Here is a 22467-nt window from a genome sequence, read left to right as displayed (position 1 = left end):
ATTATTGGTTACAGCCTTACGGGTGGTATTTACTTTCACTTCTATATACCTACCTATCGTAAATTATTTAAAGGTAAAATAAGCCATTAGGAGCATATATTTTATACTCGGGTAAAATAAATTTAATTATGTATGAGCAAATAATATGTAAAATCTTATTCGATGTTATTTAAAAACAATTTAAGTAGAAATAGCTTACCTTCTTGTACATCTTCTTCATTTGCATGGGTATTCTTTAAACGATTATTTTTTCTCGTTAACATAGTTACAACCTTATTTGTATTCTATTATATAGGTACTTCACGAGAAAAAACATTAATTTGAATAAACACAAAATGAAAAAAAAACTGTTAAAAAACAAAAAAAATTGTTTAATCGTTGACACGAGAAAAACAGCGAAAACAAAACATAGGTATAATGAAACGCGATGGTCAGTCAGACAATCCATAAAGCCACCTTCGACAACCGTGGAAAGAATGATTGAATCTTTAGTGACGTACAATGTAAGCTCCTACTATGTTATACTGTCGTCGTTCACTCTCGTCATGTACGAATAAGGGATATAGATAAAGAACGATAAGACATTTGGTGGGACACTATGGTTTTCCCTGTATAACATTATGATGGATACGCAGTCGTAGGAGTCATGTCTATTAGACAAGAGGGCAACGGGAGAAGGGTTTTATAAATGGCATATACATATTGTGATTATCAAGATAATACAAATAATTTTAAAAAAACGATATTCGATATATATATATATTCAATAATATTATACACATCAAACTTGTGACATGCAGTGTGCGATAAAAAGAACTAATCTTAAATAATTACCAAGTTAAAACAAATTATGATGAAAGTGTGTAAAATTCAAAGTAATTTGTGGACTCCAGTACCGGAGGACACAACGATTACAGTGTTATTATAATATTATAAATTTCGCTTCACATATTGATTCTTAAGTATTTGAACGCATAATGTTACTTGGGACTTCCGGTGATGGAGGTATCAGTGTCACTCTTCTGATTAATAGGCAAAATCGTATACTGTAGCATAGAAGACTATGTGTAAAATTCAAAGTAATTTGTGGACTCCAGTACCCGAGGACACAACGATTAGGTACAGTGCATTATAATATTTTAAATTTTACTTTTACACATTTAACATATAACTTTGCTTATGACTTCCTGTAACAGAGGTATCAGTGCCTCTCTTTTGATCGATAGGTAAAATCGTATACCGCGTTATAGAAGACTATGTGTAAAATTAATATTTATTAGTGGACTCCAGTAACGGAGGACACAACGATTACAGTGTGATTGTAATATTATAAATTTCGCTTTCACACATTGATTCTTAATTATTTGAACGCATAATGTTACTTGGGACTTCCGGTGATGGAGGTATCAGTGTCATTCTTCTGATTGATAAGTAAAATCACATATTTTGGTTTAGAAAAATATGTGTAAAATTCAAATTAATTTGTGAACTCCAGTACAGGAGGACACAACGATTACAGTGCGATTATAATATTTAAAATTTTGCTTTTCACATTGAACTCACAATATTACTTATGATTTCCTGTAACATAGTTATTAGTATCTCTCTTTTAATTAATAGGTAAAATCGTATAGGTACTGCGTTATAGAAGACTATGTGTAAAATTCAAACTAATTTGTGGACTCCGGTACCGGAAGACACAACGATTACATTGCGATTGTAATATATATTACATTTTGCTTTACATATCGAAACTAAAGTGTAAAACATTATTTTACTTGTGACTTCCGTTGACGGAGGTATCAGTGTCACTCTTCTGATTAATAGGAAAAATAGTATACTGTAGCATAGAATACTATGTATAAAATTCAAAGTAATTTGTGGACTCCAGTACAGGAGGAGACAACGATTACAGTGCGATTATAATATTTAAAATTTGGTTTTTCACATTGAACTCACAATATTACTTATGCCTTCCTGTAACGGAAGTATTAGTGCCTCTCTTTAGATCAATAGGTAAAATCGTATACCGCGTTATACAAGACTATGTGTAAAATTAATATTTATTAGTGGACTCCAGTACCGGAGGACACAACGCTTACAGTGTGATTGTATTATTATAAATTTCACTTTCACACATTGATTCTTAATTATTTGAACGCATCATGTTACTTGGGACTTCCGGTGATGGAGGTATCAATGTTACTCTTCTGATTAATAGGCAAAATAGTATACTGTAGCATAGAAGACTATGTGTAAAATTCAAAGTCATTTGTGGACTCCAGTACCGAAGGACACAACGATTATACTATGATCATATTTCTATGATCAATACTAAAGTTTAAAACATTATTTTAATTGTGACTTCCTGTGGCGGAGGTACCAATGCCCCTCTTCTAATCAGTAGGTAAATCGTATACTGCGTTATAGAAGACTATGTGTAAAATTCAAACTAATTTGTGGACTCCGGTACCGGAAGACACAACGATTACATTGCGATTGTAATATATATTACATTTTGCTTTACATATCGAAACTAAAGTGTAAAACATTATTTTACTTGTGACTTCCGTTGACGGAGGTATCAGTGTCACTCTTCTGATTAATAGGAAAAATAGTATACTGTAGCATAGAATACTATGTATAAAATTCAAAGTAATTTGTGGACTCCAGTACAGGAGGAGACAACGATTACAGTGCGATTATAATATTTAAAATTTGGTTTTTCACATTGAACTCACAATATTACTTATGCCTTCCTGTAACGGAAGTATTAGTGCCTCTCTTTAGATCAATAGGTAAAATCGTATACCGCGTTATAGAAGACTATGTGTAAAATTAATATTTATTAGTGGACTCCAGTACCGGAGGACACAACGCTTACAGTGTGATTGTATTATTATAAATTTCACTTTCACACATTGATTCTTAATTATTTGAACGCATCATGTTACTTGGGACTTCCGGTGATGGAGGTATCAATGTTACTCTTCTGATTAATAGGCAAAATAGTATACTGTAGCATAGAAGACTATGTGTAAAATTCAAAGTCATTTGTGGACTCCAGTACCGAAGGACACAACGATTATACTATGATCATATTTCTATGATCAATACTAAAGTTTAAAACATTATTTTAATTGTGACTTCCTGTGGCGGAGGTACCAATGCCCCTCTTCTAATCAGTAGGTAAATCGTATACTGCGTTATAGAAGACTATGTGTAAAATTCAAACTAATTTGTGGACTCCGGTACCGGAAGACACAACGATTACATTGCGATTGTAATATATATTACATTTTGCTTTACATATCGAAACTAAAGTGTAAAACATTATTTTACTTGTGACTTCCGTTGACGGAGGTATCAGTGTCACTCTTCTGATTAATAGGAAAAATAGTATACTGTAGCATAGAATACTATGTATAAAATTCAAAGTAATTTGTGGACTCCAGTACAGGAGGACACAACGATTACAGTGCGATTATAATATTTAAAATTTTGTTTTTCACATTGAACTCACAATATTACTTATGATTTCCTGTAACATGGGTATTAGTGTCTCTCTTTTAATTAATAGGAAAAATCGTATACTGCGTTATAGAAGACTATGTATAAAATTCAAACTAATTTGTGGACTCCAGTACCGTAGGACACAACGATTACAGTGTGATTGTAATATTATAAATTTCGCTTTCACACATTGATTCTTAATTATTTGAACGCATAATGTTACTTGGGACTTCCGGTGATGGAGGTATCAGTGTCATTCTTCTGATTGATAAGTAAAATCACATATTTTGGTTTAGAAAAATATGTGTAAAATTCAAATTAATTTGTGAACTCCAGTACAGGAGGACACAACGATTACAGTGCGATTATAATATTTAAAATTTTGCTTTTCACATTGAACTCACAATATTACTTATGATTTCCTGTAACATAGTTATTAGTATCTCTCTTTTAATTAATAGGTAAAATCGTATAGGTACTGCGTTATAGAAGACTATGTGTAAAATTCAAACTAATTTGTGGACTCCGGTACCGGAAGACACAACGATTACATTGCGATTGTAATATATATTACATTTTGCTTTACATATCGAAACTAAAGTGTAAAACATTATTTTACTTGTGACTTCCGTTGACGGAGGTATCAGTGTCACTCTTCTGATTAATAGGAAAAATAGTATACTGTAGCATAGAATACTATGTATAAAATTCAAAGTAATTTGTGGACTCCAGTACAGGAGGAGACAACGATTACAGTGCGATTATAATATTTAAAATTTGGTTTTTCACATTGAACTCACAATATTACTTATGCCTTCCTGTAACGGAAGTATTAGTGCCTCTCTTTAGATCAATAGGTAAAATCGTATACCGCGTTATACAAGACTATGTGTAAAATTAATATTTATTAGTGGACTCCAGTACCGGAGGACACAACGCTTACAGTGTGATTGTATTATTATAAATTTCACTTTCACACATTGATTCTTAATTATTTGAACGCATCATGTTACTTGGGACTTCCGGTGATGGAGGTATCAATGTTACTCTTCTGATTAATAGGCAAAATAGTATACTGTAGCATAGAAGACTATGTGTAAAATTCAAAGTCATTTGTGGACTCCAGTACCGAAGGACACAACGATTATACTATGATCATATTTCTATGATCAATACTAAAGTTTAAAACATTATTTTAATTGTGACTTCCTGTGGCGGAGGTACCAATGCCCCTCTTCTAATCAGTAGGTAAATCGTATACTGCGTTATAGAAGACTATGTGTAAAATTCAAACTAATTTGTGGACTCCGGTACCGGAAGACACAACGATTACATTGCGATTGTAATATATATTACATTTTGCTTTACATATCGAAACTAAAGTGTAAAACATTATTTTACTTGTGACTTCCGTTGACGGAGGTATCAGTGTCACTCTTCTGATTAATAGGAAAAATAGTATACTGTAGCATAGAATACTATGTATAAAATTCAAAGTAATTTGTGGACTCCAGTACAGGAGGAGACAACGATTACAGTGCGATTATAATATTTAAAATTTGGTTTTTCACATTGAACTCACAATATTACTTATGCCTTCCTGTAACGGAAGTATTAGTGCCTCTCTTTAGATCAATAGGTAAAATCGTATACCGCGTTATACAAGACTATGTGTAAAATTAATATTTATTAGTGGACTCCAGTACCGGAGGACACAACGCTTACAGTGTGATTGTATTATTATAAATTTCACTTTCACACATTGATTCTTAATTATTTGAACGCATCATGTTACTTGGGACTTCCGGTGATGGAGGTATCAATGTTACTCTTCTGATTAATAGGCAAAATAGTATACTGTAGCATAGAAGACTATGTGTAAAATTCAAAGTCATTTGTGGACTCCAGTACCGAAGGACACAACGATTATACTATGATCATATTTCTATGATCAATACTAAAGTTTAAAACATTATTTTAATTGTGACTTCCTGTGGCGGAGGTACCAATGCCCCTCTTCTAATCAGTAGGTAAATCGTATACTGCGTTATAGAAGACTATGTGTAAAATTCAAACTAATTTGTGGACTCCGGTACCGGAAGACACAACGATTACATTGCGATTGTAATATATATTACATTTTGCTTTACATATCGAAACTAAAGTGTAAAACATTATTTTACTTGTGACTTCCGTTGACGGAGGTATCAGTGTCACTCTTCTGATTAATAGGAAAAATAGTATACTGTAGCATAGAATACTATGTATAAAATTCAAAGTAATTTGTGGACTCCAGTACAGGAGGACACAACGATTACAGTGCGATTATAATATTTAAAATTTTGTTTTTCACATTGAACTCACAATATTACTTATGATTTCCTGTAACATGGGTATTAGTGTCTCTCTTTTAATTAATAGGAAAAATCGTATACTGCGTTATAGAAGACTATGTATAAAATTCAAACTAATTTGTGGACTCCAGTACCGTAGGACACAACGATTACATTGCGATTGTAACATATATTACATTTTGCTTTACATATCGAAACTAAAGTTAAAAACATTATTTTACTTGTGACTTCCGTTGACGGAGGTATCAGTGTCACTCTTCTGATTAATAGGAAAAATCGTATACTGTAGTATAGAATACTATGTGTAAAATTCAAAGTAATTTGTGGACTCCAGTACAGGAGGACACAACGATTACAGTGCGATTATAATATTTAAAATTTTGTTTTTCACATTGAACTCACAATATTACTTATGCCTTCCTGTAACGGAAGTATTAGTGCCTCTCTTTAAATAATAGGTAAAATCTTAACTGCGTTATAGAAGACTATGTGTAAAATTCAAAGTAATTTGTGGACTCCAGTACCGGAGGACACAACGATTACAATGTGATTGAAATATTATAAATTTTGCTTCACACATTGTTCTTAATATTTTGAACGCATGACTTGGGACTTCCGGTGATGGAGGTATTAGTGGTATTCTTCTAATTATAATAGGCGAAATCGAATACTGTAGCATAGAAGACTATGTGTAAAATTCAAAGTAATTTGTGGACTCCAGTTCCTGAGGACACAATAATTACTGTGTGATTTTAATATTTCAAATTTTACTGTTACACATCGAAATTTAATTTTAACACATAATGGTACTTATGACTTCCGATACCGGAGGTTCTAGTGACACTATGTATACACATTTTTTTTTGTGGTACTCTTGTACCGGATTATTCTATTATTATTAATAATTTACCGTTATATTATTAAATTTACTCTAATTTTCTGAAAAAAAAATACTAATTAATTCGTTGGCCTTACATATTATACAAGTAACTTTGTTATAATTACAACGGTATTTTTGGACTCCAGTTATTACAAATACATACAAAAAATAAGGGGCATGGTCATAGCCTCTCCTCCTTGCGAGAGTTATTAGAATTCGGAGACACCATACACATCATAGATGTATTTTATATTTTATATTATTTATTTATATTTTGTTAATATTAAGAAATATTGGTACACTGTTTGTGGAAAAAAGTTTTAAATTGTATTTTAATATAATTTAATTATATTGAAAATCATTATTTATTCATTATAATTTTGTAATTGGAGGTCAGAAAAGCTTTCCGCGATGAATTTGTGATTTATTTGTCTCGGAGTTCTCTTAAACGTATATTTCTTTAATTTGTATACACGCGTGTTAATCTCAAAGTCCTGCGCCGTCTATATTCAGAAATCCGTACTATTAACTCACGAACCAATACACGCTATGTGATTAATTCAGTACTTATGGACTCCATCCTGTTTATTACAGAAACATGATGATATTTCTTCATATTTCATAAAACCGTCGAAAATATTTTAAATATTTGTGACCTCCGGATTTTGGAGGTAACAATGTCCCTCGGAAGTCACAACGCCGGCTTGTATCTCTATTCTGGAAGTCACAATATACGCTATACAAACACACACACACACACACACACACACACACACACACACACACACACACACACACACGCTCGCATTGCGCGCCATACATAATATATTATAATATACTAAACCCTCTAGGTACATAAGAATATGGTGAAAAAAAATAATAAAAAGAAAAAAGGTTTTGGACTCGAGTGCGGAAAAAAAGTTAAAAGTAATTTCACCGAACAAGCGTATAATACTAGAGCTATTATGAAGACCACAGAGATAATGTTATGCACAGATTCACGATGAATTATAAATATTTATATTACCTACGTGTACAGTGTCGGCGTGATAAACGAGGGAGCCGAGTTTTAACAGCCGCGTGCGTGTGAACTTGTGGTAACAAATATGCGTCTTATATATTATTATATGCGTATCATAACGCTTACACGAATATGAGAGAAATTTTCATTAAAAATAGAGGCGACGCTTCAGAGATATAATATGAATGCGTATATGGTTGAAGAAATTATCGCTGTGCAGAGGAAAAGATTAAATGTTGCGAACAAATGTTTTAAAGTTGTATTGTTCAGTATTTTACGGGTGAAATTAAACAAGTGCCAAGTGGAATTATTCAGACGCGAGACAAAACGCAAATAATAAAAGAGTATGTACATAATAAATGGGTCAGTGATTGCGTGTCAACTATGTACAGTTCGTATTATCATTTAATATTGCATACGATACATGGCCGCAAATTAACTGCATAGGAAGCGTGAAAAGGGTTTTGGGAAATCGCAGAAAAAAACATTTATATCATCGTAACATTCAAAAACTTAAAATAAATCATATACATAATATAATATCACATGTATAAAGTTATGTGCAGGGTTGGGCAGTATCTTAAATATACATCTTAAATGCGATTGTATCTTCAATCTTGTATCTTGTATACCCGTTATAAGAATTATGGAGTATTTTGTATTGCATTTTTTAGTAAATGTATTTCATAAAAAAATTTTTTCGAAAGATGCTAAGTACATTAAAGTCATGCTTTGAAACATTAACTTTTAACGACTAGCATTACATAGCCATATAGGTACTCAGCTAGATTAGGTACGTAATGGTCACCCTACTATAAAGGTTTAGCTGGCATAGAAGGTATAGGATTGGTGAATATCGTATTTGATAAAACAAATACACTTAATAATTTCATATTGTAAAAAAAAAAATTTAATTCGATTCAACACCAGCTCTTCAGCACCTGTCAAACGTATACAGGAACAAATTGTCTGATGTTACTTTCGAAAAGTTATTATTTTTAAAAGGAAACAAATTACATTTACCTATACAATATAAGGTTAATTAATTAATAACCTCAACAACTATTATTATTATACATTAGAAGTAAACATTATAAGTAATAACAAACCAAAATTACCATAATTCAAAATCTAGTATATCCAGTAGCAGTATTATGATAATACCAAGCTACTAAAATAGTAATACAAGTATAATAATCAAGTCATTGACTGTAATTTATGCTGATTGTCTAAAAAATATGTACATAAATAATATTAACTATTAATTGTGTTGTAGAATATTATTATTATTCATTACTATTATGTTATTAACAATGTAGTGTATAATATATATATATAATGTATACCTACGTGATATAGATTTTAAAAAACCCGAGACTAATTTGATTCAAATGTATCGAGTACCTTTCGAGTATCTGAATACTTAAAATGTAAGTACTTATCGAGTATCTAGTATTTAGTATACCTATCTAGTACCACAATACTAATTTTTAAGTATCTCGCCCGTTCCTCGGTATATGTAGGTACCTACAATATGCGTTTTAAAACAACGAAACGTCGAGTAAAACAATGTTATGTTACCATGGTATAATATAGGAGTTTAATAGTAAAATATTATACTACATATAATTGAATAATAATAACCTACAGACTAATGATCTCAGTCGTGGAAGTCCTAAACCTAGAAAAAAAATTGAATAATCGAGGAAAGTGTATCTGATGACCATAATATTATGATGAATATTCTTGGACCGGTAGTTCCGAATTGTTTCCAAATATCTCGATGGGGTTTCGGACAGAATTAATATTTAAACATTTTAAAGCTTTTTATAAAGTATTTATTAAAAGTTTAAATTATTGTAACCCACACGCAATTAACTAAAAAAAAAAAATAAACATATTATTATTTGTTTTTATCAAAACCACTTTATGTTCTTTTAGTGTTTACTTCGTGATGTTGTCTACTTAAAATGAATGTCAATGTTACTTATTTATTTTGTACTTATTATTATGTTTGTACGTGGAAATTGCATATATTTTATCAATAGTATACTCTACTGAAAAATAGACGCCGAATTTTATGCTGTGTACAATTCCCAGTAGAACCGAATTGGTAGTCCGAATTGGACGTCTGTCGTATAAAATACGGAACCAATCTTTTAGGTATGGGCACCTGACGTGCCCCTAAAATTTCGTAGCTTAAACGAGCCAAAAGTTTTCATATATATATATCAGATCAACGATAACAATTTAATAATATATTATATAAAAAAATATAGCATACAATAGTTTTTCGATCAAATGACTGCATTACACGCGCTGCACCTACACTATATTATTGTTGAGTGCCATAGTGGAGATCCTTTGTCCTACGCTCAAAAATAAACTACTGATTGTTGTTCATGTTAAATAATACTTTAACAAATATGGTTCACTAGTATTTATCAATTATTACTAGTATACTGAGTAATATTATAGTTGTAGTGAGCGGTGTTATGAGCAGTCTTCGTGTCCATCAACTGTTGGTTTAAAATAATCAGCTGATTAACATTGTTGGGCACTATTTTTTATTGATAGACTTGGAAATTGGCGGCTTTAAAAAAATCTGTTTCGCTAAATTTCCAATAGATAGTTTCAGATACTTGATATGCCCTATATTTTAGGATGTTAAAGTCACCTGGCTTTCCCCGTATTGTGGGTGCTAAGGAGTTGTTATATCACACCCCAGCCTCGTCTCCATTTCCAACCTCACGATATATTTTCATCCATTAATAAAATATAAAGTCCGTGACAATATAATATAAATTGTAATACGTCACTAATAACATTATAACTTCAAAAACACTAGGACGGTGCGTGAACGATAATTTCGGTCGCTACCGCAGCTCGTTCGTTAAGTGTTTTGATATTCGAACTCGGACAAAGGTGACCGAATTCGCACAAATATCAAATGACGATACGTGTTTTCAGCTAGATTCCATTAGATTTGGGTTACGTGTTGTGCTTTTTAGATCAGTTTCCCCAGGGACGCCGTCATTCGCTCAAATGGAGTTATATTATATATACCTATATTTCTTGCACCCACGGTCGGTCCGTACTCCTTAACGCATTGTCAAAAATGACATTTGAATTTACACCAGACCACCACTCGGTATTACTTATAATATAGACAGGAAAGTTTTTTTGCGTTTGTGCATACCTATAGCTGCGAGGAAATATAAAAAGTTGGAAGCTCTACGACAATGTTCATGTCATCTGTATCGGTATTGAATGTTTATAACAACAACAGTCTGTCAGTCTCACTGTTTCTATATTAAATGATATTCTGACATTCTGTTGAGAAGTTATTTCTCGAAGGAATAAAGAATATTAAACAATATCGTTTGAAGTTAGGACGCTCTACTATACTTTATAATGCATATTAAATATTGATTTAGGTCCATATCGCTGCTTCGTACGACCTCTTCTCGGTCGATTACATAATGTGTGTGGTGTACCTGCTGTCATATTATATTGAGAATTTGAAAATCTAGAATTATATTTGAAATTATTATGCGACATATTGTTAAAATTGTTAAAAACCCCTGTCCAAACCCAGGTACGGACTGGTAAAATAGGGCACGGGATGCTACACAATTTAAAGGGCAAATAACAAAAACTGTTGGGGCAAATTTAATACATGTAGATTATTTATAAAATATTAATATATTTTATTTTGTTTTAAAAAAATATTGAATATATGTTAAAAATGTAAATAAGTACCAAGTTACAACTAACTTTCAATCAAAATTGTACAATATTATAGATTCCTAGTAATCGTAAGTTGGTAACAACTAACAATCTGCTGTTTATTAGGTGTCTATAGAGTCTTTAAATATATAGTAAAAAATATTAGACAAATATATTTTAAGGCAAGGGATGCTGTAGCATCCCAGCATCCCAGCCAGTCTGCCCCTGTCCAAACCTAATCGAAATATAACGATTATTAAAAAATAAATTGAATAATAATTAAGTTAATTCTATGATCCAATTTCTTATCTTGTTTTCAGTGTAAATTTAAATCTCGTATTACAGATAATTAATATAATAAATAATAAGCTACATTAAAGTCTACACTATATTTTGTTCCTTTTAAATTATCAAATTAAAACCCATCTGACTACCTCTGGCAAATGTGTTCCAAAATTTCTATTGTTTGTTGTACTTTAAATAGCCCGAAGATGTTTTGACAACCATTTTCTGTTTAATATTTTTAAATATAGTTAAGTTTAAGATTTATTTCAGGATCTTATGGTTTCAATTAAAAACATGTTCAGTTTCAACCGTTTTACTAGAGATGCTGTTAGGTATTCGCAGTGGAAATAACATACGATATTATAAAATGAATACCTAAGTACTTTTATAGTACCTATAATAAGTAATAACTATAATATTTTAAATAAGTTTTATTCATGTTATATCAAAAAAATCCAATATAATACGTTATGTTTTTGACATAATCGTACATTCGTAGAGAATAAGAATTAAACGATTTAATAATTAGAATAAATGTGGTAAAAAAAAAAAAAACTAAATAATAATAATTATTATATTATTATAAATTATAATATATTATTACGCGTTACTCTACCAAGTGTTCCAAACGATGTATCAAAATGTTTAATACACTGAAGTATTTTACGGCATATAGCTTTATACAGCTATAATATTATGTAGGACGTAGGTACATGATAATCATATGTTATAGAGTATGATATTTTTTTATACATATGGAGTACGTCCACAAAGTCCTCGTTCCATTATTGTTCATTATAGATGCGTTTTCGAGAGGGGAGAAAGCAGTTTTATTGTTTAACAGAAAACCGTATTGAGCGTACCTATTAACGACTGCACGGAGGTATCCTTAGGCACCTGGTACAGCGCATAATTTTATTTCTCTCGTCATATACGGTACTAACAGGGTGATCTACCAAACATGCTCGTCTACTTTTTTGTTGTTCAATTATGCAGTAATTAATCATTGAAATTGTTTAACACACTTAAATACTTTCAAATTCTTTAACTACTTAAGGAGTGTCCTGTAGGGATACAAGGTTTTGTTTTTTATTTGAGAATTCCCTTTGCAACAATAATGAATACATTATTTAGTTGATAATTTTTCTGAATATTTTGGCGTATCAAAATCCAAATTCTAACAAATATTTTTCAGTTATTTAACTTTGTGTACTAAGAATAATTATAGGTCAATGATATGGAAGATATTATGGGGACTATAACGATTTGAAAATGTTAGTAATTAGTATAAATTCATCAACGTTTATAATTTGTAAAAAAGGTCCAAGTAATTATACTAGATAATAGATAGATATTACATTTATGTTATACTATTTTTAAATAGTTTTTAAGGACTACCATTTTTAGTACAAATATTTATAATTGAGAAGCTACCCGTTTAAATTTTAAATTAGGAAGGTACATCAATATTTTCAAAAAAATTATTCACTTAATAATTTATGGTAAACAAAGAAGGTTCTCATTCGAAAAACAGAAGTTTATATCACCAAAGGACACTCCTTCAGTAATACGAAGTATCTCAAGAATTTAAAAATATTATGGCCTTTAAACATATTTAAGAATTCCAAGAATAAGAATTTGAATAAATTTATTGTTAAAGGAAAAATAGGGACAAACATGCTTATGGTGAATCATCCTGTATAATATAGAGTGTGAAACTGGAGGATTTAAAAATTTTACACTGCAATTATTGAATTTAAATATGTCATAATATCCTCCGGGTACATCCTGTATAATATATACATCTATATAATATGTTTATATTATTTATCTGTTGGAAACGTAGTATTAAACGTTTCTCAAATTTCCATGCCGATTTTTGAACCTGTATATAATTTATCGTCGAGGAATTATTAGCTCTGGTCCTGTCGGTATTAATATGTTTGAAAAGCCCCCTAAAATAACATAGGGTGGCTTGGAAAACTGGAAAACGGAAAATAAACATAAACTACACCCGGCCGCCGTCATATTATAGGCGTTTTTGAAACCACCCGTCGATAATGTAGGTACCATAATATACAGCGTGATTCTCACCCTCGTTATTTTCTTCGATAATGGTTTGTTCAAATTCATATTTTTTAAATAATTTTTAAATATACTATAAAGGACCATATGGTTAAAATATTTTAAATTAGGTCTTTAGATTTTGATACCATTTAACAAACTTATTATTTTAAAATGGGAACCAACCTTTTTTACCATAAATTATTTAGTGGATAATATTTTTGAAACGCTGCGACGTACCTTCATAATCTGGTTACCAATTTATAAGAAAAAACAGTGATACCTACGCATTTGAAAAACAGAATTTAAAAGATTCTCCTTAAATGGTGTAGCACATCTAAGTATTTGAAATAATGGTCCTCGGGTATAGGTATATATACTTACAAATTCCGAAAATCCTAGTTTGAATAAAATATTCATTATTAAATGAAATAAATAATCGTGGGGCGAGTCACCCCATATAATAATATATGCCTACGCTCTAACTGTATGTGCACACCCCGTGGATATCCAATTTTATCGGGCCCGATTTAAGCTGTACTCGCTCGCATAATAACAATGCCTCTTTCCCCGCCAATTTCGATACAGTACCGCGATAATTGCGTTCCGGACATATATTTCACTGCTGAAAGTCTCCCACGATTGGATTTGGTCCCCGTGACACTTTTTGGCAAGCTCGCAAATTTTGATAACACCGGATTGGCCGCCACACCTCACGCTAACCTTTAAGAGTCAGAAGGCCCGCTCTTAAATCCGGGCGAGTTGCCCGTTTCGAAACGACGGTTATATTATATTTTAATACGATGTTATTGCATTACACCTACATGTAATCAAGGCCGTGGATTAAATGCACTGGAAAAAAACAGTGAAATAATATGTACGCATGCACTTGTGAACTAAAAAATAATGAACTGCCCATTAATTATAGATACAATAGCCATACACCTATATATATTATTTATATACGAAATTATGCAACATAAAATAGGATCAGTTGAAGAGTATACCAATAAATAGTAAGGGTACATAAAATATTAAAAATTTACATAAATGAATAAACTATTGTATAATAGTAAATAAAATTAATAAACAATCGACATAATAATAATAAATAAATAATTGCTTGAAAGAAATTATTCAAGATAAACTTTTCATGATTATTTTTTAAAAATGTTCAAAAATAAATATGAACTGAACAAATGTGAAAAATTCAACTTTATATTGTTTTAATGGTTTAATTGAATACAAAAAAATTAAGATTTAATTAACTATTTTACGATTGATCTTCGTTGTGGTCCGAATTCGTTAAATAAAATGAGAGCTGTTATTAACACTCAAATTTAAACGCCTTTTATTACTTGTCAACACATTTTTATAAGCCAATATAATATATTATGCAATAAGTAATAAGTAATAACAAATGAAAAAAACAGCCAGATAATGTATTTATTGTATATGCATTATGCTGTGACTCAGTATTTCCCAAAGGGTGTGCCTTAAAAATTTGAACCTTTTTATTTGGACCCATACAAATAATAAAAATATTATTAAAAAACAGTTTTCCAATAAAATATAAAATGAGGTACTTGAGATATAGCTTTTTTTAGGAAAGGGAATAATAATGATTATAAAAATGAAAATATCGATTTCAATATCTTTTGTAAATATTTCAATGTGCGTTTGGTCTGTTTTCCCGGACATTTAAGTACTTGTTATTGAGAAATACAAAAGTTTATTGAAACTCTCATTATCGTACGACATATGGTATAGTCTCTTCAAATATATACTTATAAAACACGATAACTATACCATGAAACAATGAACAACAACAAAATATTCAAAACCCTTGGGCCGGAACTTTTAGTACCTTGTCAATAAATTCTTATTCTTTCAAGAATCGGGATTGGAAAAATTAATTAAAATTAAGCTATTGTTTATATAATATCATTATTAGTAAATTCACGTATTGGTACTTAATGTCTTCTAAACATTAATAAATATTACAACAAATGTAGCAATGGCCACGCTGCCGAGGGTTTTTCTTTTTCTTAGTGTAAGAAAAAAATGTTCCACAATACTTTTAGTAGCTAAGTATAATGTGCTACGAGAAGATAAGTTTAAGAAGTAAGAACCACTGTTCATATTAAAAAGTATAAAATGAAAAGTATTTATACCAATGGTGGTGACTTAGATAAAATTTGTATCCTGCTTATCATTTAAAATCTTAAGGAAACTTCGTCTGTTTACAAAATCGTAAGCAGTTGATTATCAGCACTTATAGCACATTTTTAGGACGAAACAAAGTAACGGGAAAAAAATGTTTTCTGATAAACAACGAAATTCTAATACCCTACAAACTGCGACAGATCCATCTATATACTGATACAGCGCGAGAACTACATATACCTAAATTTATATACGATATAGACACAACGGAATACGTTTAACTGTGATAAAAAGATTTCAAAAAACTTTAAATGTAACGTTTGGTACGTATCCAATTCCAACAGAACTTGTACTGACTGTAAGTTTGAAAGTGATTTTAAAATCGTCGTTCACTATCGCTTCAAACATATTTTGGAAATCCTGTTGAAAAAATTTCTGACTTGAGTAAAACTTTTACAAGTACTTAAAAAAGTTAAAACCTCAAAGAAAAGAACAGTCCATTGCGCGGATCAAAAACTTCTGACAAATATCGAAAGTTTATATACTTTTTACTCGTATTATATATGAATATTTGAAAATATTCTATATTTAAGTAGAGTAGGTGAAAATAAATAATCGTATAATTTTGAGAAAAAATACATTTGACTTTATGTTAATATTTATAATTAAACGTATTGTTTTGATTGTATGTACTTTTCACGGACTATTCAAAATTGTGAATACACGTATATATGTACTGTAAAACATCGTTATAACGGAATCGCTCGGTGCCAATTCATTTTTTTTCGCTATAAAGAAGTTTTTGAGGTGCTTGAAGTTTTAAGGAGACTTAAATTTACGGGACATAGATTATTCGGGAATGTCATGATTTTCCGTTGTAGGGAGATTTCTGTCTTAGGACTGTAGGAGGTCCGTTACATGGTTATGAGTAGGTTTTACTGTATATATACCGACCTTAACAATATATATTATAGATCAAATGTTAAATTATATTATAATATAGTGATGTCTATTCAATTTAAAAAAAAAAAATCTTTACTCGTTAGGTAGTCAGTTAGGTAGTGTTGTTACTAATTCTAAAAACTAAAACGGAAAAAATATATCATACCTATTATATAGATTGTAGATACTTACTTACTTTAAAACCACTAATATTCGATTTCTATATAGATAATAATATAAAGATGATGTTTTATTCGTTCTCAGTACTTCTCGTGCAGTCCTATGTACAATAATAAATAAATAAATAAATATGGTCTGCAGTCGTAATAATATTATGACCAATGTCCATACCAAGCATAATGTTATATTATTGACTATGTATAGGTCTAACGTGTATAATATATCATCAACAGAAATATCATTATGTCCAGTAAAAAATAAACCGTTGGTTTTTTTTCTATTCGCAACTGGTTTGGGTCAGCTAACGTATTTCCCACCCCCTTGGTGTACCCCCAAGTTATCGTATTTTCTGACTGGTACCCTCGGCGCAGGAAGAATCTTTCACTGTACCCAACCATATTCTTTCCCCTAGGCGTAAATATAATAATATTATGGACCGTATAATATATTATATATAGACAGTAAAAAAATAGAATATTGTTTGAACACCACGACAGCGATTGCGAAAACAACTCGCCGGCATCTCAACATTAAATAGGTAAATAATAATGCTGCAAGTACCGAAACCGGTATCGGAACGCATGGCCTTAAATTTCGTCCGCGCCGGGGTTGATGAGTAGAAATAAAAATGTGAAAAAAAATTCGAATACCTAGCCCGTTATTATGAAATATCATTGTGCAACGCACAGCTGTGAAAGATAAAAATACATTTTTTTTTTTTTACTCTTGTCCGTCTCACGGGTGAAATCGATGGTAGCTTAGGTACCTATTATGCTTACGGAGCCGTCAGACCAGAACTGTAAGATCAAGAGAGAAGAGTTTAAAAGTCGAATTCAGATTGGATTCGTTTGTATTACGACATACGTGTTTGTTATTAGCTATATTATGTCTATATACATACATGGAATTATATAGTTTACGTCATACTACATTTACGCATCTGGGTGCGTGCAATGTTTGTTTACGTTTAAGTGTTTAACTTATAATATATTTGCTAGAACCAAACTTCCAGAATAATATTATTAATGCTTCGAACTGGTACGGTTTTTAAGGCGGTGCACCGAGAATGTATTATAACGGCACCAATAACTACGAAACTAAGACTAGTATGAAACACATTTTAAAATTTGATTCGTCATTTCAGTTAAGCATATAGGCACTATAATGATACATTTTTTATATTTTAATGTTTTATTATGAATAATGAATACGTTTAAAGTTTTGAGTGAAAACTAAAAATAATAATAATAATAATGAGTACATTTATAATATTACAGATTTTACTATATAATTATAATAAAATGATGATATCTATGATGGTTTAGATTCATAATTCCATAAATATATAGTATTTTATAGTTAAATACTAATTTATAGCGCCGTCTGCCATAATGTAATAGTTGATATTTTCACTAATGATACCTTTTAAACTTTACATTAAAATTACGTATTTAGTAATGATATTCTCTGATATCTATTTACACACAAAAATACGATTCTATCAGTGATAAGATAATATAGTATACAGAGGTGGAAGTGTGGGGGAAATATGGGGGATAGCCTCCCTCCACTTTTTATAATTTACATTTTTCATTCATTTCTTATTTTGTACAAATAATAATATATCTCCTCATAATTATATACAATGATTATCGATACCTTTATATATTATACTATTGGTGTTTTTAATGGATTTAATTTAAATTATTTTTACGATAGTTTTTAGTTTAACAAAAACATAATGATGTTTATTATTTTAAACATTGCTATTTTTTTGATTAGAAACAAGTGTATTATTTTTGTCAAATTGGGCCACATAACACCTAAACCTAATAAACTTATACGCAGTTTATTATAATTTTATGTTGATAAAATAATGTAAGTATAATAGTTCCGAAGTTTAGAGTTATTTATACAAGCAAGAGTTGGTTATTAATAATTTTATCATAGATACAGTTTGTGTACAAAAAAAGTGTAGTTTTTCCATTTTTTTTATGCCTGCTGTTTAATGGTATAAAATATATATAATGAATACTGTTAGTATTTATAAGTTATAAATTGCCTGTACACATTAATATAAACATGTAAAAATTGTTATGGTTTAAAATCAAAATATATTTATATGTACATTATAAGAAAATGGTTAAAAAACAAAAATGTATAATAAAGTGTATACTACTATACTATATATATACAATTGTATTATGAAAAAATGAATAGTGGTTTAACTCACCCCCATCATTACCTACCCCCGCTCATCATAGTCCGTGTGTTTAACCCATTATGTATGAAAAGTTGATAGAGCATCCCTCCACTTATTTTGAGCCACTACGACCACTGGTTAACACAAATCATTTAAATATCACTATGAAGTATATGAGCACTTGGAAAATAAATAGGTATAACATTAAATAGGTGTACCCAGCCACCTAGGAACTCTCTCTGTCATACTCGACAGCTGCTGAGAGATTCTGACTTTTTATCACATTATTCATTAACAATATAGAACTCCATTTGTATTACACCTTTAAACGGTTAGTCATACGGAGATTGAAATAAAGATTTGTAAAAGATTGAAAAGTATTTTACTTATTGATAAATATGTTTATACCTAGTATTATTATAACAGTTATTTACATTATTTTTCCATATTAAATACTCGATGGTACTTTAGATATGATATAAGATGGTACTTTAGAGAGGTCATTTTTTGATTTTCTCAAAAGTTATTTAATGACACGGGTGAAAACCACTAAGAAATTACGAAAAACCACTAAAAACGAGATTTGTATTTCTAACGCTTTGTTTTTCACCATAGAAACTAATAAAAAAAAAATCAGTGAATTCATTTTTTTATTTATTCATTTTAGTGAGTTCAGAGAATAATTTATTTAGGAGGCTTTGCGTAACTTTTGAGAGTGCATAGCCATTCCACTACTCCGGCCTCCTTAGTTGAGCTTATAATCTATATCCGTTGTTCATTATCATATTAATTATCTGCAGATATTAGTTATAAGTCTTATAACTTATTAGGTACCTAGGTATAACATAATAATTATCGTATATATACACAACATTATATAGGCATCTAGCTATAATTTAATAAATAACTTTTCCGTTTTAAATGCCAAAATCGAAATAATATTTTAACTAATTCCATAATGTTGTACATAATAATAATATCTTGGACCATATAGTGACGAGATTTGTTCATTTAGGTACCTATATTAAAATGTTTAAAGTTAATTATTTACACTAACCACAGGCGACCGACCAAAGCAATACCGGACGAACTTGGAGAGAAACTCTGGTTGAGTTAGATGGAATATCATCGGGGAATGTCCAATCCGCGGAACTGGAGCTCCTATCAGCGAGGACGAGTATTTGGAGATCACCCGCTGCCGGAGGACCACCGAAAGCATAATATTAAGTAATGTTGCCCGCGCCCGTGAGCGACGACGGTGTTCGTTCTGCTGTGGTCTGGTTAGGCTGATCTGGCGCGGCCGGCTTTTGCTGTGATGTATATCATATACACGGTCAACTGAACGGACCTAGACGCGCCGTGGAAGTTCCAAGAGAATCGCGAAAATAAATTATCATAAAGCATAATATGTTATGTGCTCGTTTATTGTCGCGCTTCTCTCGGAACTGCCACGGCGCATCTATAGATCCGTTCAGTTAACCATATGTATATGATATACATCACAGGAAAAGCCGGCCGCGCCAGATCAGCCTAACCCGTGTCCAAACTCCAAATCAAATTCATACTACTAAAAACAATGACAACATAATATATTATAACGTGAGTATAGTTTTAAGTATATACAGTATTTATGAACTAAGAGTGTTACGACTTATTATATAATATAGCAAATATATTATATTGCATATATTTTAGCAATATATAACAATATGTCGAAAAATCGTCAAAATTGTTAGTAATTATTGTCCGTAAAATTACAATTTCAGCGCACCCTACGATTGACCGGCGAGCTTCCAAATTATAATATACTCGAAGCTGTGTCGCGCTTCTCGGAACTGCCGTCGCCGCCAATCTTCTTACCCTTTGATCAGTTTCACCGTCACCTCCAAAAGTTCCTCCTACTCCTATTGTGTCACCATATCCGCGGCACGCACGGCCCGCACCTTGATCTGCAGCCGGAAGCTTTCTAGTCCGAACCGCCCGGCCGACCGCCTGCCTGCCCCCAGAACGAAAACTCGAGCCGGTTTCGCAGACGTGGGCAGCATTTTCGTGGTGGTGGTCCTCCGGCAAAGGCTGATTTCCAGACTCGTCCTCTGCTCGCCGCTTCCCGATCCTGATCCCGTGCAGGCTGCTGCCGCCGCTGCTTGTCATAGCAATCGCCGTCGAGCACCAGAGCATCCTCCTATCTCTCCGTCGAGAGTACTGCCGGCTTGGGTCGGCCGCATGTTGTAGTGCACCTCACGCCGTCGTCGCGGTCCAACGAGATCCCCTGCGCGGGTTGGCTCGGTGGCCGCCCGGCGTCCTGGTCCGACGGTCCGCCGCAAAATGTCTTCTCGTCGTCCTTCGCGCAGTATGTCTATGAGCCGGACATTCCCTGATTTCCAATCAGCGTTTCAACTCGACAGTTTGCCCGAATTGTCCGATTAAAAAAATGTCTTAGATTATAGTTATAATGTAGTTATTTATATTTTAGATTAATAAAGAAAAATGTATGGATTAATATTGATAATATTTTTTAAAATTTTTTTTTGGTTCATAACTTATAATAATAATAATAATATAGTTATAACTAAAATAACTAATATGGCTATTGGCTATGTAAACCGTCACACCGTTAATAATATTATAGTTTGTACAAACTAAATAAACACCATTGTAAGACCATCGCTCAGCTCCGCTCAGAATCTAATAATAATATTATAATGATAATAATTCAACTTACAGGCTATAATAAATAATAACAATAAACAATATCCAGACTGACAAACCGTCTCCGCTCAGAACCGTTTTTCTTATACAATGATATTATATCATTGAATTGAAGTTTAATGCAATCCATTATACATTGACCCACTTGTAACCTATTGTACAGCAGAGTGACATTCACTTACCAGCTTTTTTTCAATTTTCTTTATCAACCATTAACATATATATAAATTATATAGGTATTATGGTTATTTTTACCATGATAGGCCTACAAGTTTGATAACCACAAATCAGTTGTTATGATACCAATAAAATATAAAAATTGGCAGATTTTATTGTAACACAATTTTTTTATTTGGTAGTAGTCACACTATAGTTTACTACTTTGTTTTTTTTCTCGCTCACTCTATATCGTACCCCTGAC

General features: G+C 31.4%; 1 protein-coding gene across 1 annotated transcript; it reads right to left on the bottom strand.

Annotated features, from left to right (window-relative positions):
- Nucleotides 1–20560: 20560 nt before the first annotated feature.
- LOC132940613 (uncharacterized) lies at nucleotides 20561–21715 on the bottom strand. The gene is made up of 2 exons (XM_061008333.1): nucleotides 21096–21715; nucleotides 20561–20647 (listed from the first exon to the last, which is right to left on the bottom strand). The coding sequence occupies exons 1-2, from the start codon at nucleotides 21513–21515 to the stop codon at nucleotides 20561–20563; spliced, it is 507 nt and encodes a 168-aa protein (XP_060864316.1). The 5' UTR covers nucleotides 21516–21715.
- Nucleotides 21716–22467: the final 752 nt, after the last annotated feature.

The sequence above is a fragment of the Metopolophium dirhodum genome, chromosome 3, assembly GCF_019925205.1.
Source record: "Metopolophium dirhodum isolate CAU chromosome 3, ASM1992520v1, whole genome shotgun sequence".
Taxonomy (NCBI): domain Eukaryota; kingdom Metazoa; phylum Arthropoda; class Insecta; order Hemiptera; family Aphididae; genus Metopolophium; species Metopolophium dirhodum.
Note: the sequence above shows the minus strand (reverse complement) of the source record. Positions and strands in the feature narration are given on the sequence as shown.

Bases quoted from the DNA above. Each gene is read 5' to 3' on its own strand.
- LOC132940613 (XM_061008333.1), bottom strand. From the start codon at position 21,515: ATGCTCTGGTGCTCGACGGCGATTGCTATGACAAGCAGCGGCGGCAGC. The intron at 20,648-21,095 runs GTAATTTTACGG...TATACATCACAG, and splicing joins TCGTAGGGTGCGCTGAAATT to CAAAAGCCGGCCGCGCCAGA.